Below are 19696 nucleotides of genomic sequence, written 5' to 3' on the forward strand. Positions count from 1 at the left end.
CCTGTTCAATCACAGTCACTGCAGAGAAACCTGTTCAATCAGTCACTGCAGAGAAACCTGTTCAATCACAGTCACTGCACAGAAACCTGTCCAATCACAGTCACTGCAGAGAAAGAAACCTGTTCAATCACAGTCACTGCAGAGAAACTTATTCAATCACAGTCACTGCACAGAAACCTGTTCAATCACAGTCACTGCACAGAAACCTGTTCAATCACAGTCACTGCAGAGAAACCTGTTCAATCAGTCACTGCAGAGAAACCTGTTCAATCACAGTCACTGCAGAGAAACCAGTTCAATCACAGTCACTGCACAGAAACCTGTCCAATCACAGTCACTGCAGAGAAAGAAACCTGTCCAATCACAGTCACTGCAGAGAAACTTATTCAATCACAGTCACTGCACAGAAACCTGTTCAATCACAGTCACTGCACAGAAACCTGTTCAATCACAGTCACTGTAGAGAAACCTGTCCAATCACAGTCACTGCAGAGAAACCTGTTCAATCACAGTCACTGCAGAGAAAGAAACCTGTTCAATCACAGTCACTGCAGAGAAACCTATTCAATCACAGTCACTGCACAGAAACCTGTTCAATTAGTCACTGTAGAGAAACCTGTCCAATCACAGTCACTGCACAGAAACCTGTTCAATCACAGTCACTGTAGAGAAACCTGTCCAATCACAGTCACTGCAGAGAAACCTGTTGAATCAGTCACTGCAGAGAAACCTGTTCAATCACAGTCACTGCACAGAAACCTGTTCAATCACAGTCACTGCAGAGAAAGAAACCTGTTCAATCACAGTCACTGCAGAGAAACCTGTTCAATTACAGTCACTGCAGAGAAACCTGTTCAATCACAGTCACTGCAGAGAAACCTGTTCAATCACAGTCACTGCACAGAAACCTGTTCAATCACAGTCACTGCAGAGAAACCTGTTCAATCACAGTCACTGCACAGAAACCTGTCCAATCACAGTCACTGCAGAGAAAGAAACCTGTTCAATCACAGTCACGGCAGAGAAACTTATTCAATCACAGTCACTGCACAGAAACCTGTTCAATCACAGTCACTGCACAGAAACCTGTTCAATCACAGTCACTGCAGAGAAACCTGTCCAATCACAGTCACTGCAGAGAAACCTGTCCAATCACAGTCACTGCAGAGAAACATTGAGTTTCAATGTTGAATCAGACTCTTGTGGACGTTCGGTGACGGCGGTTGCACATTTGGTACCTCCTAATCGAGGCCCTGGTTTTTGGATTTTAATGCAGAGTTTAAGGGGCAGTTTTTGAACGAGCTGTTGCAGGAAGGTATAAGGAAAGTGTGGGATGTCGAAGACCCAGAAGAAGGCCGCTGGAAAGAAAGGGGCAAGCAATAGTTCGCTGTCGAGTGAACGGGTGAGCTCGGCAGGAGGAAAGATGGTAGAGGCTGGATCACTGGGTGGGGCTGCTCCCCTCACAGTGGAAACTCGGAAGTGATGGCCGGAGAATTCGAGAGGCAGTTCACGAAGCATATGGAGGTGCTGCGGAAGGAGATGATGGCTACTATGAAGGAGTGGGTGAAGAAGGCAATTGCCCTGGTGAAGGCGGCAGTGTCAAAGACATCAGCTGAGGTACAGGAGCAAGGAGAGAAGTTGTAGTGGGTGGAGGAGGCTCTGTCCCAGCAGAGTGACCAGTTCACCTCAGTGGGCGAGGAGCTGCGGTGGGTGTCGGAGGCTGACAAAGGGCTCAGAGCCAAGGTGGAGGACCTGGAGAACAGGTCGAGGTGGCAGAACTTACGAATCGTGGGCCTGCCTGAGGGGTTGGAGGGTCTCAGGCCGACCGAGTACTTCACAAAGCTGTTGGAGGAAAGAACCTTCATGATATGAGCTGGACACAGCACTTTGATCACTCAAGCCCAAAGCAAACGAGCCACCAACGCAGTTATAATATGTTTCCATAAGTTTCACGTTAAGGAGAAGGTCCTGAGCTGAGCAAAGCGAAGGTGTGAGGTGAAGTGGGAGTGTGTTGGTATTCGAATATACCAAGACTTGACAGTGGAACTGGCGAGTAGGTGGACTCTGTAGCAATGGCATGAGGTTTGGCATGATCTACCCAGTGAAGCTTAGGGTGGCCTACAATTTGAGGAACTTTGACTTTGAGACGATGGAGGCATTCGTAGAGGCCGAAGGACTGGGACTGAAATGAGAGAAGGAACTAACATTGGGACTTGGACTGAGGGGATGGGGACTGAGCCTTTAACTCACTTTTTGTTTGTTGTTTGTTCTGTATTTGTGGGGGAACAGCTGGGCTTTCGGGTTGGTTGAACGGAGGAGGTAGTTTACCTTTGTTTATAGGTTGTAGTTGGTTACAATCATATTGGGCTTTGGGGGCAGCATGGTGGTGCAGTGGTTAGCGCTGCTGTCTCACCGTGCCGAGGTCCCAGGTTCGATCCCGGCTCTGGGTCACTGTTTGTGTGACGTTTGCGCATTCTCCCCATGTTTGTGTGGGTTTCGCCCCCACAACCCAAAGATGTGCAGGGTAGGTGGATTGGCCACGATAAATTGCCCCTTAATTGGAAAATATTAATTGGGTACTCAAAATTTATAAAACAAAATATTGGGCTTTGAGGTTATGGCGGTTTTCTGGTTTTGTTGGTTTGTTTTCAGGGACTGGGTCATGGGGAGGGGATTGGGAGGACAGCGGCCTGGGCGTGGCCGCCACACTAGCAAGCGAAGGTTGGCTAGTGAACGGGAATGTGGTGGGGCGAGGGACCACGGTCATTGGAACCTGATTGAACAGGTTAGATGGGCCTGGGAGGTGTGAAAAGATCGATACTGGGAGAGGTGTTTGCAAGAGGAAGTGGATGGCTGGATTCTGGGGAGGGTCGATAGTAACAAAGGAATGGGGGCAGGTCAGGACTGAAGGGCACGCCCGGGGTCAAGATGATGGCGGTTAGGAGGGTTGGGGGAGGGGTGGCAGACCCCAGGTCAGAATAGTGGCCTGGAACGTGTTGGGGTTAGGGGGCCAATGAAGAGATCAAGGGCTTTTACAAACTCGAAGAGCTGATGTTGCAGGAAACCCAACTGAGGGCGAGGGATCAGGTGAGGCTTAGGTGAGTCAGGTTTTCCATTCGGGGTTCGATAGCAGGGCTCAGGGGGTAGCGGTATTATTGGGCAAGAGGATGAGGTTTCAGATGGAGAAGATGGTGGCGGATCAGGGGGGCAGGTAAGTGATAGTGATGGGGGCGCTAGAGGAAAGGTTGGTGGCACAGTGGGTAGCACTGCTGTTTCACAGCGCCAGGGTCCCAGGTTCGATTCCCAGCTTGGGTCACTGTCTGTGGGGAATCTGCACGTTCTCCCCGTGTCTACGTGGGCTTCCTCCGGGTGCTCCAGTTTCCTCCCACAAGTCCAGAAAGATGTGCTGTTAGGTAATTTGGACATTCTGAATTCTCCGTGTACCCAAATAGGCGTCAGAATGTGGCGACTAGGGGCTTTTCACAGTAACTTCATTACAGTGTTAATGTAAGCCTACTTGTGACAATAAAGATCATTAAAAAAAAATATGGCCCCAATTGGGATGATGTGGGGTTTGTGAAGAGGGTGCTGGGTGCCATCCCGGAACTGGATACTCATGAGTTGATAGTGTAGGGGGATTGGATTGTGGTGCGGGAACCGAAGGTGGACAAGTCTCAGCCACGCTCACTGGCCCAGTCAAGGGGTGGCGAAGGCTCTGGGCTCAGGGGGGAGAATGGAGGAGCGGACGCTTGGAGGTACTTGCACCCGAGGGAACAGGAGTATTAGTTTTTCTCCCCGTTACACAAGGTGCATTCGAGGATAGACTGTTTCATGATGGGGAAGGCGCTCTTGGCTGGGGTTAGGAGGTTGGAGTACTCAGCAATTGTGATTTCAGACCATGCTCTGCATTAGTTGGATGTGGTTTTGGACAACGGGATGGCCCAGAGGCCGGAGTGGAGATGAGACGTGGGGTTGTTCGCGGACCGGAGCTTGTGATAAAATTGGGAAGGTGATCGAGGAATATGTGGGCTTTAATTGCACGGGGGAGGTTTCGCAGTAGGTGACTTGGGAGACTGAAGGCGGTAGTGAGGGGGAGGTGATTTTGTTCAAAGCTAAGGTGGACAAGGAGGAGAGAGAGGAATGAAAAAAAACTAATGGAGGAGATTCTGGAGGTGGATGGGAGGTATGCGGGGGACCCGGACACGGTCCCTTGACCAAGAGGAAGGAGTTGCAGGCGAGGTTCAACCAGTTGTCCACAGGGAAAGCAGTGAGCCAGTTGAGAAGGGTGTGGGGGGAGATCTATGAGCACAGGGAGAAGGCAGGGCACATGCTGGCCAGCCAGCTCCAGAGGGAGATGGCAGAGAGGGGGATAGTTCAGCTACGGGATAAGGTGGGTAAGCTGGTGGTGGCCCCGGAGCAGGTTAATAAAGTATTTGAGGAGTTTTATAGGGACCGATATAGGTCAGAGGCACCAGGGGAGGAGTTCCTGGATGGGTTGGAGTATCCAAGGCTAGGCGAGGAGGATAGAGCAAGGTTGGAGGAGCAGGTGGAGGAGCAGGAGGTGAAGGAGGCCATTGGGAGGATGCAGACAGGGTAGGCGGCAGAGCCTGATGGGTTCCCAGTTGAATTTTATAAGAAATTTAAGGACAAGTTGGCACCGTTGATGGTGGGAATGCTTGAGGATGCGATAGGTAGGGGTGTCTTGCCTCAAATGATGGGACAAGCTTTGATTTCGTTGCTGCTAAAGAAGAATAAGGACCCGGTGGAGTGCGAGTCTACAGGCCCATATCTCTACTGAATGTAGATGCCAAGATAGTGGCAAAGGTGTTGCTGTCAAGGAGGTTGGAGGGGTGTCTCCCGATGGTGATTGGGGAGGGCCAGCCGGGGTTCCTGAAGGGCAGGTAGTTGTTCTTGAACGCAAGGAAGTTGTTGAATGTGATTTTGTCGCCGGTGGAGTGAAAGGAGATGCAAGTGGTAGTGGCACTGGACGCAGAGGAGGTGTTCAATCAGACAGTGGGATTACTTGATGGTGGCATTGGAAAGATTTGGAATTGAGCCGAGGTTTGTGGCGTGGGTGCGGCTGTTGTATAAGGAATCAATGGGGCAGCACGGTAGCATTGTGGGGCAGCACGGTAGCATTGTGGGGCAGCACGGTAGCATTGTGGGGCAGCACGGTAGCATTGTGGGGCAGCACGGTAGCATTGTGGGGCAGCACGGTAGCATTGTGGGGCAGCACGGTAGCATTGTGGGGCAGCACGGTAGCATTGTGGGGCAGCACGGTAGCATTGTGGGGCAGCACGGTAGCATTGTGGGGCAGCACGGTAGCATTGTGGGGCAGCACGGTAGCATTGTGGGGCAGCACGGTAGCATTGTGGGGCAGCACGGTAGCATTGTGGGGCAGCACGGTAGCATTGTGGGGCAGCACGGTAGCATTGTGGGGCAGCACGGTAGCATTGTGGGGCAGCACGGTAGCATTGTGGGGCAGCACGGTAGCATTGTGGGGCAGCACGGTAGCATTGTGGGGCAGCACGGTAGCATTGTGGGGCAGCACGGTAGCATTGTGGGGCAGCACGGTAGCATTGTGGGGCAGCACAATTGCTTCACAGCTCCAGGATCCCAGGTTCGATTCCTGCTTGGGTCACTGACTGTGTGGAGTCTGCACATCCTCCCAGTGTGTGCGTGGGTTTCCTCCGGGTGCTCCGGTTTCCTCCCACAGTCCAAAGATGTACAGGTTAGGTGGATTGGCCATGCTAAAATTGCCCTTAGTGTTCAAAATTGCCCTTAGTGTTGGGTGGGGTTACTGGGTTATGGGGATAGGGTGGAGGTGTGGACCTTGGGTAGGGTGCTCTTTCCAAGAGCTGGTGCAGACTCGATGGGCCGAATGGCCTCCTTCTGCACTGTAAATTCTATGAAACAATGACGAGTGTTTGCACTAACAGCATGAACACGCGGTACTTTGCACTGCACCGGGGTACGAGACAGGGATGCCCCAAGCCCCCCCCCATTGTTTGCATTGGCTAGAGAGCCCTTGGCCATTGCGCTAAGGAGCTTGGAACTGTGGAAGGCGATAGTGAGGGGGTGGGTGGAACGCCAACGATCTGCTGTTTATCTCGGAACTGAGCACACTGATGGGGAGTAAAACGGAGTTGCTTCAGAGAGCTGGGACATTCTCGGGGTACAAACTGAATTTAGGCAAGAGCGAGTATTTTATGGTCTCCCCACCAGAAGTAGGGGCGGGGGCTGCCATTCTGTTCAGCGGCAACCCACTTTAGGTACTTGGGAATGCAGGTGGCCCGAGATTGGGGAGGGCTCCGTAAATACAATTTCACTAGATTAGTGGAGTGTGTGAAGGCCGATATGTAGAGGTGGGACAACCTCCCTCTGTCGTTGCGGGTGGGTGCAGGCAGTTAAAATGAATGTTTTGCCACGATTCTTGTTTATATTTCAGTGCCTGCCAGTCTTTTTATCAAAGTCCGTCTTCAGACAAGCTGATCTCCTCGTTCAACTGGGGGAAGGTGGCCAGGATTAGGAGGGTGATTCTGCAGAGATGACAACAGGCAGGGAGGGTTGGGCCTCCCAAACTTGCTGTATTATTATTATTGGGCAGGGAATGCGAAGGTACGGGTTTGGAGCAAGGAGGCAGAGGCCCTGTGCATAAAGTTGGAGGTGGGCTCTTTTAGGGGGTCGGGGTTGCAGGCACTGGCAATGGAGCTGCTTCCGATGGCTCCAGAAACATATTTGGTGAGTCCAGTGGGGGGTGTCCACATTGAAGATCTGGAGGCAGTTTAGGCAACATTTTAAGCTGGGGATCGGTCAGGAGGGATGCAAGGTTTCGGAGATGAGACAAGAGGGGGATTAAGGAAATGAACTATTTGTTCCTTGGGGTGATTCGCAAGCCTATAGGAGTTAGGAGAGAAGTATGGGTTGGCGCAGGGCAAAGGGTTTAGGTACTTGTAGGGTCGGGACATTGCAAGAAAGGTTTTCCCGACTATCCCAATAGCATCAGCCTCTTCGTTACTGGAGGCGGTGCTGTCAGCGGGAGGGCTGGAGAAGGGTTTTTCTTCAGTGATCTAAGGGAGGATCCTGGAGGAGGATAGGGTGTCCATGGAGGGGATTAAGGCAAAGTGGAAGGAGGGAGGGTCACTGGAAGAGGGACTGTGGTGCAAGGTGCTGTGGAGCATGAATGCCTCGGCTTTGTGTATGAGGTTGAGGCTGATCTAGCTGAAGGCACAGTAAAAAGTCTTACAACATGAAGGAGCTGTGCTCCAAAAGCTAGTGACTCCTTACAAACCTGTTGGACTTTAACCTGGTGTTGTAAGACTTCCTACTGTGCTCACCCCAGTCCAAAGCCGGCATCTCCACATCATAGCTGAAGGTAGTATATAGGGCACACGTCACAAATTCAAGGATGGGCCGACTGTTCGAGGGGGTGGAGGATGTCCGTGAGCATTTGGAAGGAGCCTCTCAAACCTTGTTCATGTGTTTTGGTCCTGCTCGAAGCTGGAAAAGTTTTGGAGGACAGTGTTCAGTAGCACCTCGGGGGTTTTGCATGTGGATGTGGAGCCTGGTCCTTAGAAGCCATATCAGGGTGTGGGACCGGCCAGAGTTGGGCGGGTGCGGGGGCAGATGTTTTAGCCTTCACCTCTCTTGTTGGGGTGGAGGGCAGCATCTCCACCCTGTGCCTCGTCGTTGCGGGGGGGAAAACCTGGAGTTTTTGACCCTGGAGAAGGTGACATTTGAGCTGAGGAGACGAAAGAGGGGTTCTACAATTGTTGGGGTTTGTTCATCATGCACTTTTGACTGCTGAGGTGGAGGGGTTGGGGGGGGGGGGGGGGTCCTGGATTTGGGTGGGATTATTTTTTATATTATAGGGATTTTTATTCTTCTTCTGGTGAAAATCTGTCGAATAAAAATATATATTTTTTTAAAATCATACTCTAGTAGAGTTGACCCATGTCATCACCTTTTACAACTGGTATCCCATAGCCTGAGGTAACACTGTTATTCATAACTTGGGAGCTGTTCAGCAGCTCTATGCCAATTTAAGCGGATGTACTGGTAATATTTTGTTCCAGTGCAGCGACTTTAAATTTATTTGTTCTTTTTTCCTGAACACATTGACCAGGGGATTTTCACAATAACTTCATTGCAGTGTAATGTAAGCCTACTTGTGACAATAATAACAGGTAATTATTATTATTACTGTGAACAATTGGTTGATGACCGTGAGCACTTACCGCTTCTCAGGTTCTTCTTGTCAGATTTGGCCTTTGCTGCATTCGGTGTATTGGATTCTGACTCCTGATGTTAAACAAAAATAAAACAATTAGTCGTGTTGTATAAACACAGCTAACCCGGATTAGACGAGCGATCATTATAAACATCTTATTCATAAATAACAACAAAATATAACAAGATCACATTACAGGATGCAGGCTTGTCCACTTCCGGGTGCTCTTTCCTTCTTGCATATTCTCCCACGCTTCAATTTTCTCCCTCCTCTTCTCTTCTTCAATCTGCATTGTAACAACAATAACTTCACACAATCACCATGGCATTACACCGGTAAATTCTTCATTACTCTTGTACCTTTTGCCCCTATTTCTGAAACAATAAATGTGATTTGAATGCCCGTCTTGATCTGCACTCTGACCGAATCTTTCAGCTTCTCCACAACCTCTACGATCTTCCCATTGAGAGCACACTCCCACTCCTGGTATTCCTTTCAAAAATCTCACACTGATCCACATTAATCTGCTTCGGCCATTTTACTCCTGTATGTCCATTCCCTTAACTTAAAACTCTTCATAACGCCGCTTTTGAAAGTCAGAATTGATTTTGCTGCCACTAGCCTTTCAGGCCGTACGTTTCGACATGCCAGAGCATAACGACTCGCTGTTAAACAAACTTCAGCTTTTCCCCGGTTATCCAAATAATCTTCTGGAATGTCGGCCCACTGGTTCCTAACCTTTCTGCCAGTCCAAACTCTTTTGTATCTTTGGTAAATTTTGAAATTGTGCTTCCTTCGACTGAACTCCCAATCATCTACCCGTACCAGGCCAGTAATTTTAAACATCTGTTCCTAGCTGATTCACTGCACCCTTACCTCTTTCTGCTTCTCTCTGTACTTTGCTGCCTGTTCATCCAGCTCCTGCTGCATCCGATGACGAGCAGCATCCATTGCTTCCTGCCTCCTCAGAATTAATGATGGTTCTAATCTCAAAGAGAAGTAAACACTTCAATAAGCTGCACACAAGAAGAAATTGCTTCAAACAACGTACCTTCAGTTTTTCCTCAAGCAACATTTTCTTCTAAGACTTTACATTTAAAGTGTTAATGATCCTCTATCAAACAAACAACAAAGTCTGAGGAACAAGTCATTTCTGGTATCTTTAAACAAGATCAAAAGATAATTGAAGATGAGGAATGAAGATGATTTTTGATTCATTCATCCAAATAGTTTTTTAAGCCTCCCTCTTCACCCCAGTTCCAATTGGTTAGTGAATTCTCTGCCATATTTTGAAGTCCATATTGGTCACTGCCATCCACCGTAGAATGAAGGCCTAATTATAAGGAAAAGTCCAAAAGGGAAAAAAAAAATTGGAAAACATAAAAAGGGTGGAAATCATTGGGTTTTGAAGATATCTCAGTTTTTCTGTCACTCTCAGGAGTCCAACCGACTCGAAACGTTAACTCTTACTCTCTCCACAGATGCTGACAGACCTGCTGAGTTTATCCAGCATTTTCTGTTTTTAATTACAGAAGATTCTTCCTGCTCTACCTAAACTGTCACAACAATTCATCCCTAGCCACAGGAGGCATGCCGGAAGGTTGGATGATAGCCAATGTGGTACCATTATTCAAGAAGGGAAGAAGGGAAAAACCAGGAAACTGCAGGCCTGCCAGTCTAACCTCAGTGTTGGGAAACTGATGGGAGCAATTCTGAGCGACAGGATTAATCTGCATTTGGAGAGGCAGGGATTAATCAAGGTCAGAATGGATTTGTTAAGGGGAGGTCATGTCTGACCAAATGTGTAGATGAGGGAAATGCATTTGTCGTAGTCTACTTGGGTTTTAGCAAGGCTTTTGATAAGGTCCCACATGGGAGCCTGATAGCGTAGGTAAATGGGATCCAAGGAAATTTGGCAAATTGGATCCAGAATTAACTCAGTGGCAAGAAACAGAGGGTGGTGGTCAAGGAGTGGTTTTCTGACTGGAGGCCTGTGCCCAGTGGGGTCCCGTAGGGATCAGTGTTGGAGTAAATTACATAGACATGAATGTAGGAGGATTGATCAGCAAGTTCGCAGATGGTAGGAAAATTTGGCGGGGGGGGGGGGGTAAATAATGAGGGTAGCTTTAGCTGGATACAGATGGGCTGGTCAGGTGGGCTGATGTGGCAAATAGAATTCAATCCGGATAAGTGTGAGATGATGCAGTTGGGCAGGACAAACAAAGCAAGGAAAATACATGATAAATGGCAAGACCCTGGGAAGCACCGAGGATCAGATGTGCATGTACAGCTTTCCCTTAAGAAAGCAGGGCAGTCGCATGAAGTGGTTAAGAAGGCATATGGTACATTTCCTTCATTAGCCAAGTGTCATGCGAGTGTCCCTTTAAGAAAGGTTTTTGACTTATCACATGGCTTCAGTGATGTCATTGTGTGGGTGGAGCTGGACTGTGGCTCTAAGTTTTTACTTTTGCTTTGAGTTTTGGACTGGTTTGAAGTGCACAGGTTGAAACAAGTGTTTTTTCTCTGTCTTCATTTTAAAAGGTGTTCCATATACTTGGTAACTTAAAAGAGATAATTGGTTTCTGGAAGGAATTCAAATTTGCTGTTTGAGAAGGGGAACAGAGTATCAATAACAAATCTTAAAGACAGTGAGAATGCAGTGTGCTGGGCCATGCCTTTGAAAAGGGATTTTGTTATTGAATTGGAACAGTTAAGGGGGAATTCATTAATGGTTATACTTAGATTACTGTAGCTGTGTGAGGTCGTTATGTTTGTAGTTGGTAAAATTCTTGCTGTGTGCGTTTATACAAACGTTAACTCAATTCTTACAATAAAGTTAGTTTGTTTTTTGATTAAAAGCACCCAAGAAGTCCGTTGAATAACACCTGAAAGGCAGGCTCTTGTGCTCGTCTTAGCCAAATTCAACATAAAGGTTGTAGGTCAGGTGGACTCCATAATATACTTTGGAGTTGTTAAACCCTGGCCCATAACACCGAGGATAGCAAATGTTGTCCCCTTGTCCAAGAAGGGGAGCAGATACAACCCCGGTAACTATAGACCAGTGAGCCTTACTTCTGTTGCGGGCAAAGGCTTGGCAAGGTTTAGAAGAGATAGGAGGTATAATCATCTGGAAAGGAATAATTTGATTAGGGATAGTCAACACGGTTTCGTGAAGGGTAGGTCGTGCCTCATGAACATTATTGAGTTCTTTGAGAAGGTGACCAAACAGGTGGATGAGGGTAAAGCAGTTGATGTGGTGTATATGGATTTCAGTAAAGCGTTTGATAAGGTTCCCCACGGTAGGCTACTGCAGAAAATACAGAGGCATGGGATTCAGGGTGATTTAGCAGTTTGGATCAGAAATTGGCTAGCTGGAAGAAGACAAAGTGTGGTGGTTGATGGAAAATGATCAGACTGGAGTCCAGTTACCAGTGGTGTACCACAAGGATCAGTTTTGGGGCCACTGCTGTTTGTCATTTTTATAAATGACCTGGAGGAGGGCGTAGAAGGATGGGTGAGTAAATTTGTAGATGACACTAAAGTCAGTGGGGTTGTGGACAGTGCGAAAGGATGTTACAAGTTACAGTGGGACATAAATAAGCTGCAGCGCTGGGCTGAGAGGTGGCAAATGGAGTTTAATGCAGAAAAGTGTGAGGTGATTCATTTTGGAAGGAATAACAGGAAGACAGAGTACTGGGCTAATGGTAAGATTCTTGATAGTGTGGATGAGCAGAGAGATCTCGGTGTCCACATAGATCCCTGAAAGTTGCCACCCAGGTTGAGAGGGTTGTTAAGAAGGTGTACGGTGTGTTAGCTTTTATTGGTAGAGGGATTGAGTTTCGGAGCCATGAGGTCATATTGCAGCTGTACAAAACTCTGGTGCATGCAATCCTGGTCGCCGCATTATAGGAAGGATGTGGAAGCATTGGAAAGGGTGCAGAGGAGATTTACCAGAATGTTGCCTGGTATGGAGGGAAGATCTTCTGAGGGAAGGCTGAGGGACTTGGGGCTGTTTTCGTTAGAGAGAAGAAGGTTAAGAGGTGACTTAATTGAGGCATACAAGATGATCAGAGGATTAGATAGGGTGGACAGTGAGAGCCTTTTTCCTCGGATGATGTCTAGCACGAGGGGACATAGCTTTAAATTGAGGGGAGATAGATATAAGACAGATGTCAGAGGTAGGTTCTTTACTCAGAGAGTAGTAAAGGTGTGGAATGCCCTGCCTGCAGCAGAAGTGGACTCGCCAACACTAAGGGCATTCAAATGGTCATTGGATAAACATATGGACGATAAGGGAATAGTATAGATGGGCTTTAGAGTGGTTTCACAGGTCGGCGCAACATCGAGGGTCGAAGGGCCTGTACTGCGCTGTAATGTTCTATGTTCTAAGACATAGCGCATAAGAGCAGAGAGGAGTGCTGGAAAATGGGATTAAAATAGGTCACTGTCTTTTACTGCCATGACGCAATGGCCGAAGGGCCTTTTCTGTGTTCGGTGACTATGGAAGTGCAGTGATAGGAAATAAACCCTTCTCTCACTCTTTGTCTCCTTGTTTGTGTTTCCTTGTTTCAATCCCATATTCCCGTGCCTTTATATTTCTTCTTGTAGTATATTGGCTCCCGCTCAGAATTAATTTCTTTCGGTTTGAATGGTAAGATGTGCCAAGTGCTCATCCAGGTACCTTTTAAAGGATGTGAGGCAACTCGCCTCTACCACCCTCCCAGGCAGTGCATTCCAGACCGTCACGGCACTCTAGGTAAAAAGGATTTTCCTCACATCCCCCCCCTAAATTTCCTGTGTCTCACCTTGCACTCATGCCCTGTCATGAGTGACCCTTCAACTAAGGTGAACAGCTGCTCCCTATCTACTCTGCCCAAGCCCCTCATAACCTTGTGCACCTCATTCAGGTCACCCTTCAGTCTTCTCTGCTCCAATGAAAACAATCCAAGCCTATCCAACCTCTCTTCATAACTTAAAGGTTCCATCTCAGGCAGCAACCTGGTGAAGCTCCTCTGCATCCCCTTCCACTGCAATCACATCCTTCCTATAATGTGGGGACCAGAACTGCACAGTACTCCAGCTGTGGTCGCACCAAAGGATACCACAAGGACTGTGCGGTGGTCATGGACAGTTGCATCTGCAACAGGCAGGTTGGTGAGGATGAGGTCACGTACGTTTTTCCCTCCTGTTGGTTTCTTCACCACCTGCTGCAGTCCCAGTCTAGCAGCTATGTCCTTTAGGACCCGGCCAGCTCGGTCTGTGGTGGTGCTACCGAGACGCTCATGGTGATGGATATTGAAGTCCCTGACCCAGAATACATTCTGTGAAATTGTCACCCCCAGTGCTTCCAATTTGGTGTTCAACATGGAGAAGTATTTATTCATCAGCTGAGGGAGTGGGGCGTTGGTAATCAGAAAATCAGAAGGAAGTTTCCATGCCCATGTTTGACTATGGTGCTATGAAACATCATGGGGTCCAGAGTTGATGATCTCTCCCCTGACTGTATACCACTGTTCCACCACCTCTGGAGGGTCTGCCCTGTCAATGAGACAGGACATGCCCAGGGATGGTGGCGTCTGGGACATTGATTCTGTGAGTCTCACAATGTCAGGCTGTTGCTCAACGAGAACCTCTACAGTCCAGAAGGAGGCCATTCGGCCCATTGTGTCTGCATTGACCCACCAAAGGAGCACCCTAGCTAGGCCCACTCCCCTACCCTATCCCCGTAACCCCATAACCTCCCCTAACTTGCACATCCCTGGACACAAAGGGACAATATTATCAAGGCTAATCCACCTAACCTGCACATCTTTGGACTGTGGGAGGAAACCGGAGCACCCGGGGGAAATTCACGCAGGCTGGGAAAGATCATGCAAACTCCAGACGACAGTCACCCAAGGCCAGAATTGAGCCCGGGTCCCTAGAGCTGAGAGGCAGCAGTGCTAAACACTGTGCCACCTCGACTAGTCCGAGAGACAATTCTCCCAATTTTGGAACAAGCTCCCAGACATTAGCAAGCAGATCTTTGCAGGGTCGACACGGCTGGCTTTTCAATTGTCATTTTCGGTGCCTAGTTTGAAGCTGGGTAGTCCACCCAGTTTCATTCCTTTTAGCCTTTGTAGTGTTTGATACAACTGAGTGGCTTGCCAGGCTATTTCAGAGAGCCGTTAAGATTCCAGCATGTGGCTGTGGGTCTGGAATCACAGACCAGGCAAGGACGGCAGATTTCCTTCACTAAAGGACACGAGTTAACCAAAGAGTTTTTTCTGACAATCGGCAATGGTTTGGTGATGAGCATTAGAGTATCAACCAGCTGGCGTGGTGGAATTTGAACCCACATCCCCAAAGCATTAGCCTGGGCCTAGAGGATTACTAGTCCATTGACATTACCACTAGTTCCTCCCAATTCTGCTCATCCAAATTTGAAAGCTACAAATTCATAAAATAATTCAAAAAAGTGCGAGATTGATACCCAATTATTTCACTGATTAAATCACTGATCAAATGACAAGTTAAAAACACATTCAGAGATGAGGAGCTAACAAAAGCAAAGTTCATTCGAAAATGTAAATAAGACAAAGTCGGTACCAAGCTGGGCCTCCGAGGCCTGTGTCCGCTTGTGGCTTCTTGACTGCAGCATCCCGTTGATTCTCTGCAGGACAAAGTAGATGGCAATGGAGCTGAAGAGGATGTACCAGCCATATTCAGACAAGATGTGCAACACCTGCGCAGCTGGAAGAAAAAGAGAATCAACTGCGGACACTCGATACAGCTGTGAAAATAACCAGCACAAATACTCCAGCTCGGGCTGCACATTACAGCTCTCGTGGCCCAGTCTGTATGTTCAAAGCAGATGGAAGAGGCAAAGCAGCCAGGGTTCCTGCTCCCTCTCGAGACCTCTTAGTTTCTCAACTTTAAACTTTAGAGTTGCCAGTTATTATTTCCCCAATTAAGGGGCAATTTAGCGTGGCCAATCCACCTAGCCTGCACATCTTTGGGTTGTGGGGGTGGGCCCCACGCAAACACGGGGAGAATGTGCAAACTCCACATGGACAGTGACCCAGGGCCAGGATTTGAACGCGGGTCCTCAGTGCCGCAGGAGTGCTAAGCCACCCCCCCGAAAGCAGGGATGCCCACTCTCTTCCAACCCCCCTCCCCTCCCCAAAAAAGCAGGGACGCTCACTCTCTTCCAACCCCCCCCACAAAAGCAGGTATGCCCTTTCTCTTCCAACCCCCCCCCCCACAAAAGCAGGGATGCCCACTCTCTTCCAACCCCCCCCAAAAGCAGGGATGCCCACTCTCTTCCAATCCCCCCCCCCAAAAACAGGGATGCCCACTCTCTTCCAACCCCCCCAAAAAAGCAGGGATGCCTACTCTCTTCCAACCCCCCCACCAAAAGCAGGGATGCCCACTCTCTTCCAAACCCCCCCAAAAACGTAGGGATGCCTACTCTCTTCCAACCCCCCCCTCACCCCCCCCCAAAAGCAGGGATGCCCTTTCTCTTCCCCCCCCCCAAAAAAAAAGCAGGGATGCTCATTCTCTTCCCCACTCACAAAAGCAGAGATACCCACTCTCTTCCACCCACCCCCCCAAAAGCAGGGTTGCCCACTCTCTTCCACCCCCACTCCCTCACCAAAAGCAGGGATGCCCACTCTTCCAATCCCCCAAACAGGGATGCCCACTCTCTTCCAACCCCCTGTTGCAGGGATGCCTACTCTCCTCCCCCCTCAAAAGCAGGGATCCCCACTCTTTCTCCACCCCCCCAAGCAGGGATTCCTACTTCCCCCCCCCCTAAAGCAGGGCTGCCCACTCCCCCCCCTAAAGCAGGGATGCCCACTCCCCCCCCCCCCCCAAAGCAGGGATGCCCACTCCCCCCCCCCCCCTAAAGCACGGATGCCTACTCCCCTCCCCCAAAGCAGGGCTGCCCACCTCCCCCCCCCTAAAGCAGGGCTGCCCACTCCCCCCCCCAAAGCAGGGCTGCCCACTCCCCCCCCCAAAGCAGGGCTGCCCACTCCCCCCCCCCCCCCAAAGCAGGGATGCCCACTTCCCCCCCCCAAAAGCAGGGATGCCCACTTCCCCCCCCCCCAAAAGTAGGGGTGCCCAATTCCGCCCCCAAAGCAGGGATGCCCACTCCCCCCCCCAAAGCAAGGATGCCCACTCCCCCCCCAAAGCAGGGATGCCCACTCCCCCCCCCCTAAAGTAGGGCTGCCCACTCCCCCCCCCCCCTAAAGCAGGGATGCCCACCCCCCCCCTAAAGCAGGGATGCCCACTCCCCCCCCAAAGCAGGGATGCCCACTCCCCCCCCAAAAGCAGGGATGCCCACTCCCCCCCCAAAAGCAGGGATGCCCACTCCCCCCCCCCGCCAAAGCAGGGATGCCCACTCCCCCCCCCAAAAGCAGGGATGCCCACTCCCCCCCAAAGCAGGCGTGCCCACTCCCCCCCCCAAAAGCAGGGATGCCCACTCTCTTCCAATCCCCCCCCAAAAACAGGGATGCCCACTCTCTTCCAACCCCCCCAAAAAAGCAGGGATGCCTACTCTCTTCCAACTCCCCCACCAAAAGCAGGGATGCCCACTCTCTTCCAAACCCCCCCAAAAAGTAGGGATGCCTACTCTCTTCCAACCCCCCCCCCCCAAAAGCAGGGATGCCCTTTCTCTTCCCCCCCCCCAAAAAAAAAGCAGGGATGCTCATTCTCTTCCCCACTCACAAAAGCAGAGATGCCCACTCTCTTCCACCCCCCCCCCCAAAAGCAGGGTTGCCCACTCTCTTCCAACCCCCCCAAAAAAGCAGGGATGCCTACTCTCTTCCAACCCCCCCACCAAAAGCAGGGATGCCCACTCTCTTCCAAACCCCCCCAAAAAAGTAGGGATGCCTACTCTCTTCCAACCCCCCCCCCCCAAAAGCAGGGATGCCCTTTCTCTTCCCCCCCCAAAAAAAAAAAGCAGGGATGCTCATTCTCTTCCCCACTCACAAAAGCAGAGATGCCCACTCTCTTCCACCCCCCCCCCAAAAGCAGGGTTGCCCACTCTCTTCCACCCCCACTCCCTCAGCAAAAGCAGGGATGCCCACTCTTCCAATCCCCCAAACAGGGATGCCCACTCTCTTCCAACCCCCTGTTGCAGGGATGCCTACTCTCTCTCCTCCCCCCTCAAAAGCAGGGATCCCCACTCTTCCTCCAACCCCCCCCCCCCAAGCAGGGATTCCTACTCCCCCCCCCCAAAGCAGGGCTGCCCACTCCCCCGCCCTAAAGGCAGCGGCTGCCCACTCCCCCCCCTAAAGCAGGGATGCCCACTCACCCCCCAAAGCAGGGATGCCCACTCACTCCCCCCAAAGCAGGGATGCCCACTCCCCCCCCCAAAGCAGGATGCCCACTTCCCCCCCCCCAAAGCAGGGATGCCCACTCCCCCCCCCCCCAAAAAGCAGGGATGCCCACTCCCCCCCCCAAAGCAGGGATGCCCACTCCCCCCCCGAAAGCAGGGATGCCCACTCCCCCCCCCTCCCAAAGCAGGGATGCCACTCCCCTCCCCCCCAAAAGCAGGGATGCCCACTCCCCCCCCCCAAAGCAGGGATGCCCACTCCCCCCCCCAAAGTAGGGGTGCCCAATTCCGCCCCCAAAGCAGGGATGCCCACTCCCCCCAAAGCAGGGATGCCCACTCCCCCCAAAGCAGGGATGCCCACTCCCCCCCAAAGCAGGGATGCCCACTCCCCCCCCCCTCAAAAGTAGGGGTGCCCAATTCCACTCCCAAAGCAGGGATGCCTACTTCCTCCTCCCCTCCCCAAATGCAGGGATGCCCACTTCCCCCCCGCCCCCAAAGCAGGATGCCCACTTCCCCCCCCACCCCCAAAGCAGGGAAGCCCACTTCCCCCACCCCCAAAGCAGGGATGCCCCACTTCCCCCCCTCCCCCAAAGCAGGGATGCCCACTGCCCCTCCCAAAGCAGGGATCCCCACCTCCCCCACCCCCAAAAGCAGGGTTCCCCACTCCCTTCCCCCACAAAGCAACACTTCCCCCCCCCCCAAAAAAAAGCTGGGATCCCCACTCTCTTCTCCCCCCCCCCCCAAAGCAGGGATGCCCACTGCGCCCCCAAAAGCAGGGATGCACACTTCCCCCTCCCCCCCAAAGCAGAGACGCCCACTTCTCTCTCCCCCCCCACCCCTCCAAAAGCAGGCATGCCCACTTCCCCGCTCCAGAAGCAGGGATGCCCACTCCCGTCCCCCCAAAGCACGGATGCCCACACTCCCTGCCCCAAAACAGGGATGCTCACTTCCCCCCACAGCCTGGATTCCCAGATCACCCTCAACACCCCTACCCAAGTCTCCAGTCCTAGGCTGGGGTCTCCCAAGGATTCCGAACATATCTCTCCTGAATGCTGCTGTGAGCAATCCACAAGGAAAATTGCAGGTCAGTAAAGTTTGCACTTGGGGATTTAGACTTCTTCCCCACCTACCCCCCAGACTGCTTTGTCCCTGCACATTTCACAAGATTCCGCTCGGTTCTTTATTGGAAATGACTGAGGTCAACATTCCAAAGAATAAAGATAGATAGGTGACGGTGAGAGGGGCTGGGAGGAAGCAGTCAGTACAGGGATCCCCTGTGGTCGTTCCCCTTAGTAACAAGTATACTGCTTTGGATACTGTTGGGGGGGGGGGGGAAACTTACCAGGGGTAAGTCATGGGGTACAGGTCTTTGGCACAGAGTCTGTCCCTGTTGCTCAGAAGGGAAGGGGGGAGAGGAGTAGAGCATTAGTCATTGGAGACTCCATCGTTAGGGGGTAGATAGGAGATTCTGTGGGAAAGAGAGAGACTCGCAGTTGGTGTGTTGCCTCCCAGGTGCCAGGATGCGTGATGTCTCGGATCGTGTTTTCGGGATCCTTAAGGGGGAGGGGGAGCAGCCCCAAGCCGTGGTCCACATAGGTACCAACGACATAGGTAGGAAAAGGGATAGGGATGTAAGGCAGGAATTCAGGGAACTAGGGTGGAAACTTAGATCTAGGACAGAGTTATTATCTCTGGGTTGTTACCCGTGCCACGTGATAGCAAGACGAGGAATAGGGAGAGAGAGGAGTTGAACACGTGGCTACAGGGATGGTGCAGGAGGGAGGGTTTCAGATTTATGGATAATTGGGGCTCATTCTGGGGACGGTGGGACCTCTACAAACTGGATGGTCTACACCTGGACCAGAGGGGGTACCAATATCCTGGCGGGGAAATTTGCTAATGCTCTTCGGAGGGTTTAAACTAGTTCAGCAGGGGCTTGGGAACCTGAATTGTAGCTCCAGTATACAGGAGGTTGAGAGTAGTGGGGTCATGAGTAAGGTTTCAAAGTTGCAGGAGTGTACCGGCAGGCAGGAAGGTGGTTTAAAATGTGTCTTCTTCAATGCCAGGAGCATCCGGAATAAGGTGGGCGAACTTGCGGCATGGGTTGGTACCTGGGACTTCGATGTTGCGGCCATTTCGGAGACATGGAT

General features: G+C 50.9%; 1 protein-coding gene across 1 annotated transcript in view; it reads right to left on the reverse strand.

Moving 5' to 3' along the window:
* Positions 1–19696, reverse strand: part of selenos (selenoprotein S) — a 43902-nt gene that overhangs the window by 14273 nt on the left and 9933 nt on the right. The window contains exons 2-5 of the mRNA XM_072468811.1: positions 14819–14962; positions 9107–9213; positions 8427–8516; positions 8238–8301 (exon numbers count right to left, since the gene is read on the reverse strand). Of these exons, the coding sequence (XP_072324912.1) occupies positions 8238–8301; positions 8427–8516; positions 9107–9213; positions 14819–14962 (405 nt within the window). The remainder of the gene's footprint in view (positions 1–8237; positions 8302–8426; positions 8517–9106; positions 9214–14818; positions 14963–19696) is intronic.

This window comes from Scyliorhinus torazame, chromosome 12 (genome assembly GCF_047496885.1).
Source record: "Scyliorhinus torazame isolate Kashiwa2021f chromosome 12, sScyTor2.1, whole genome shotgun sequence".
NCBI lineage: Eukaryota > Metazoa > Chordata > Chondrichthyes > Carcharhiniformes > Scyliorhinidae > Scyliorhinus > Scyliorhinus torazame.